This window comes from Haliotis cracherodii, unplaced genomic scaffold, assembly GCF_022045235.1.
Source record: "Haliotis cracherodii isolate W230 unplaced genomic scaffold, xgHalCrac1.p SCAF_8, whole genome shotgun sequence".
Lineage (NCBI taxonomy): Eukaryota > Metazoa > Mollusca > Gastropoda > Lepetellida > Haliotidae > Haliotis > Haliotis cracherodii.
The window spans coordinates 12007377-12012289 of NW_027266341.1; the positions used below are offsets into that span (position 1 = coordinate 12007377).

General features: G+C 42.7%; 1 protein-coding gene across 1 annotated transcript; it reads left to right on the forward strand.

Moving 5' to 3' along the window:
* Positions 1–1204: 1204 nt before the first annotated feature.
* LOC139450803 (uncharacterized) lies at positions 1205–1866 on the forward strand. The gene is made up of 2 exons (XM_071232642.1): positions 1205–1413; positions 1503–1866. The coding sequence occupies exons 1-2, from the start codon at positions 1205–1207 to the stop codon at positions 1864–1866; spliced, it is 573 nt and encodes a 190-aa protein (XP_071088743.1).
* Positions 1867–4913: the final 3047 nt, after the last annotated feature.

Below are 4913 nucleotides of genomic sequence, written 5' to 3' on the forward strand. Positions count from 1 at the left end.
AAGTTCATTTCCCTAATACGCATGGGCAACGCCCTACGCAATCCGTGTGCACCGGGTTGGTCACTCGTGTGGAACCCGTGCGCCACCCATGTGCAACGCGTGACACTCATTACAGGGGGAATACACTGTTAACCAAAGGAGGGCCCGCTTTAAGCTGAATCTGAAGGTGGTAACAAGGAGAGACAATTTTGATATCATGACGAAAAATGATAATACACATGTACTTGCTGATGTCTCCTTTTTAGATGTGATTTTGTGGGGAAAACATGAGTTCTGTTACTTACTTACATTGGAGATTTTACGTGCGCTTTCCGACTGCGAGCGTATTTCGCACACGAGCCCGCCAGGCCATTAAGTGAAGTTCAAAAGGGATTGAAAAGGGTTGGTGCAACCCGGAGTGGGGCGTTTAAGGGTTGCTTATGTTGTAATTTGGAGATTTGGAATGGATGAGTACTGTTTATGTGAGAACTGTTTATGTGAGAACTACATAATTTACTACATTACGTCCTACATGACGTCCTACATTTCGAACTACATCATTTCCTACATTACGTCCTACATGACGTCCTACATCAAGTCCTACATCACGTCCTACATCATTTCCAACGTTACGTTACGTGACTGTCTCCGTGGTCTAGTGGTAGAGCGTCCGCCCTGAGAGAGGAAGGTCCGGGATTCGATCCCCAGCTGCAGCTGCGTCATACCAAAAGACGTTAAAAGATGGTACTTGTTGTTACCCTGTCTGGCGCTCGGCATTAAGGGGCAAAAACAAGGACTGGTCGGCTCGGAGTCAGTATACTGTGTCTGAGTGGGGTATTCATGTTAAACTGCGGCATGGTATGTCAGTCAGCTAGCACTATAAATCGGCATCAGTCCGGACTAGTACAAGCAGCCACACAAACAAACACACGTACATGCACATCGCTATATAGTGCAATAATCTTGGACGCGACGTTAAGCCCCATTTCACTTCACCTCACCTCCTACGTTACGTTCTACTTCACATCCTACATGACGAACTGCAACATGTTACTACATAACGTCCTTCATCACGTCTAACATCACGTCCTACATCACGTCCAACATCACGTTCTACATCACGTCCAACATCACGTCCTACATCGCTTCTTACATCACGTTCTACATCACCTCCTACATCACGACCTAAATCACGTCCAACATCAAGTCCAACATCACGTCCTACATGACGTTCTACATGACGTCCTACATCACGCCCTACATCATGCCCTACATCACGTCTTACATTACGAACTACATCAAATCCGACATCACGTCCTACGTCGCTACACACATCACGTCCTACATCACGCCCAACATCACGCCCTACATCACGTCCTACATCATGTCCAATATTACGTCCTACATCCCGTCCTACATGACGTCCTACGTGACGTTCTACATGACGACCCACATCACGCCTACATTACGAACTACATCATTTCCGAGATCACTTCATAAATCACGTCCAACATCACGTCCAGCATCACGTCCTACATCACGCCCAACATCACTTCCTACATCACGCCCAACATCACGTCCTACATCACGTCCTACATCTTTTCCAACACCACGTCCTACATCACGCCCTACATCACGCCCTTCATTGCAAACGACATCATTTCCGACATCACATCCAACATCACTTCATACATCACGTCCTACATCACGTCCAACATCACGTCCTACATCACGTCCTACATCACGCCCAACATCACGTCCAACATTACGTCCTACATAAGGCCCAACATCAAGCCCATCACGTCCTACATCACGTCCTACATTACGAAGTACATCATTTCCGACATTACGTCCAACATCACGTCCTACATTCTGGTTATCTTCTAGTATACCATGATCCTCAACGTACGTTGAAAGACGTTTATATAAAATGCTGCAATAAATCTTGTAAGAAGCTGTCGTAATCGTAAGACCTCTGTAAGAGAGTGGGTCACTTCGGTCCAGTAGAAGCCTTCGGAATAGGGTTGATGATGCCTTTACCCCAACTGGCAGGGATACACCCAGAGTTAAGACCACTGTGAAGAGTTTGTGAAGATATTTATTACACGTGTCATTACATATATACTCCGCGGGGACGTTGTCTACACCACATGCCTTGCCTTTCTTAGCGTTGAGTACAGCATTCCTTACTTCTTCAATAGAGATAGGTTCATACATCGGCAGTTCATCATTCTCTAGTTCTTGTGGGGTGGGGCAGTCACTGGTGACGTTACAGTTCAGAAGTTCAGAGTAACTGTCTCTCCATTTGGACATCACAATATGAGGCTCAGTACTTTTAGAGCCATCGTCAAGTGTAACTTCCTTCGGGATGTTATTCAATCGTTCACATCCAACTCCTACTTTACCAATTTTCTTCCAAAATTGTCCATGTCTACATCACACAGATTCTCTAGATCATTAAGTGTAGCCTTCATATATGTCCGTTTAGCTTTCTTACACTGCTTGTCGAAATTATTCCGTAGGGTTACATAAACAGTTTTGTGACGATATTTCCTGGGTCCCTTGCACATACACCACATTTTCTCAGCTTCACACAATTCACTCCAACACCTGTGTAAATCTTCATTCCACCATGGTTTCTTAGCTCTGTGTCGTCTTTTTCCCAAACGCGAATGGTGTAGAATAGTTCTTGATGGTAAAGTACCTGTCATTTCATCCACATATGTAATATCACTAATATGGTAATCATGAATCTGCATTATCAAAGTATCAAAGAAGTCCGAGGCATCTACATGCCTTGTTGAATTCTCCGGAGGGAGATAGCAAACACATGCTACCACAGTAGTCTCATTAGTAAGCTTATGTTCAAGCTTTATGCACAGTATCCCTTCATATGAACTGTCAATCACTTTTACATGATTAATTTCACACAGTTCATTTCCTGTCTCTGTCTGCTCTGTACAGCCTTCCGCCGGAAACTCTAAGATTGCCACCCACAGAGTCTGCTAACACGCGCATATTAGCCTCAAACGTGCGTTGTTGTATGGACTTGTCGCCGGCGAAATACACATCCTTATAATTTCTTTATGTCTTTCAGTTTCTTTTTTTCTTCCAGGATTTTTCTCTTTTCCTCTTGTGACCGTCACCTTGCAATAATTATTCCAGGATACCGGCTGTGACGAGATACCTTCCTCTCTGCACTTTCAACCTATATATGTCTCAGTCTTAGTCCATCTCGAAGAAATCCATTCACATTTGACAGCACGTTTTCAGAGTTAGATTCAGCCGCATTTTCAGACAATAGATAAACGCGTGTCTTCTGATTTAGCCACACTTGTATAGGAGCGTTTTAGTTCAGTGACATTAGATTTGATGTTGTCTGTATCACGTGAGAGCTCATCTCTCATTCGGGTCATATCTTTGTTTACATTGTCAATTCTCTCGTTAAAGTCTATTCAAACATCCTGAACTTCCGACTCTAACATTACTTTCATCGTGCCAGTCAGACAACATGGCTGTTCATATTCATTTCAAAAATCCTTTTAGAATAAGTAAAACATGTTAGAGTCCCACACAAAACAGTCAAAGCAAAAAGTGAAAATTCAACCTCACAGGGAACAAAATTACTTCTGTCTTTCGCAATACCAAGCCTGCTTATTGTCTTCCAAAACCTGCGCGCGTCGCCTTGATTATAGTTTTCCAATAAACGCTGCTGTTCAGCTAGTTGATACGAACGTTTATGTTCACGTAGAATTGTATCAAAATATTTACGTTCCTGAACAAACTGATTCTTTCGGACAGGAGATTTACATTTAAGATAACAATGTTCAGCTTCGCACACGTTATCCCATTGCTGTTCGAGCTCCAAACACCGGTAAGGTAATCTGTAATCTACTACTGATGACCCATTCTTGATGTATGTATAATTCCGTGCCGAGCCGACCATTTATCATACACAAATTGGTCTGGTAAACAAATCAATTAACAGAATACCATATGAATTGTCCCTACTGAATGAACTTCACATATGAACTTCCCTATCTGGGATACCATCAACCTCCTAAAATCCCTCTCACAACCAACACGTGCATTAAAATACCCACATATACAAACAACTCATGCAGCTCATCTAAAAACAACTGAAAAAAACAATTCACCATAATTCACACGTGATGAAGATACAGGGGGTAAATAACAAACACATAACACAATTCTAAAATCGGGTACGACCTTTGAAGTTAATCTATACCAAATAACTTCATTTGTACCTTTATCTAAAAGTTCCACACTAAAAGACTGTAATATAGAATTCTTGAAGAAGGCACCGATGCCTCAAGAGTTCCCCTTTGGCACGTTCGTGTTGATCTCGGCGATTATTACCGATCCATGTGTAACCGTCTATAGACAAATTATTATTACCTTTTAGGAATGTTTCGCAAACACCAAACACATCATAATCCAAATTGTGAACGACACTTTCACATTTATTGTTGAGGTCTCCAGTGTTCCAAAAACCTATACGCAACATGTCATATTCCTTAGCTGTCACTTGGCGTTTCCCATGAAATCTGAAGATACGCGACTTGCCGAATTCTTTGATTATTGTCTGAATGTTGGATCTATTATTCAACTCTTCTTGAGTGAGGGCTAAATCAATGCACACACGAGAAAAGCACCCCTGTCACATGCGTGTTAGGGGGATGAACTTCCAGGCAGTAGTGTACATCACGTCCCACATAACGTCCTACATCACGAACTACATCAGGTCCTACACCACGTCCTACATCACGAACTACATCAGGTCCTACATCACGAACTTCATCACGCCCCACATCAAGTCTGACATTACGACCTACGCGGATTCAGTTTGAACACCGGTTTTTCGATACATACCCCAATGAATCGAAAACACACACAGTCAATCCTTAATTGGA

Coding starts and splice junctions, on each gene's coding strand:
- LOC139450803 (XM_071232642.1), top strand. CDS start 1,205: ATGACGTTCTACATGACGTCCTACATCACGCCCTACATCATGCCCTAC. Junction 1,414..1,502: donor TACATGACGTCCTACGTGAC/GTTCTACATGAC, acceptor CATCACGTCCAG/CATCACGTCCTACATCACGC.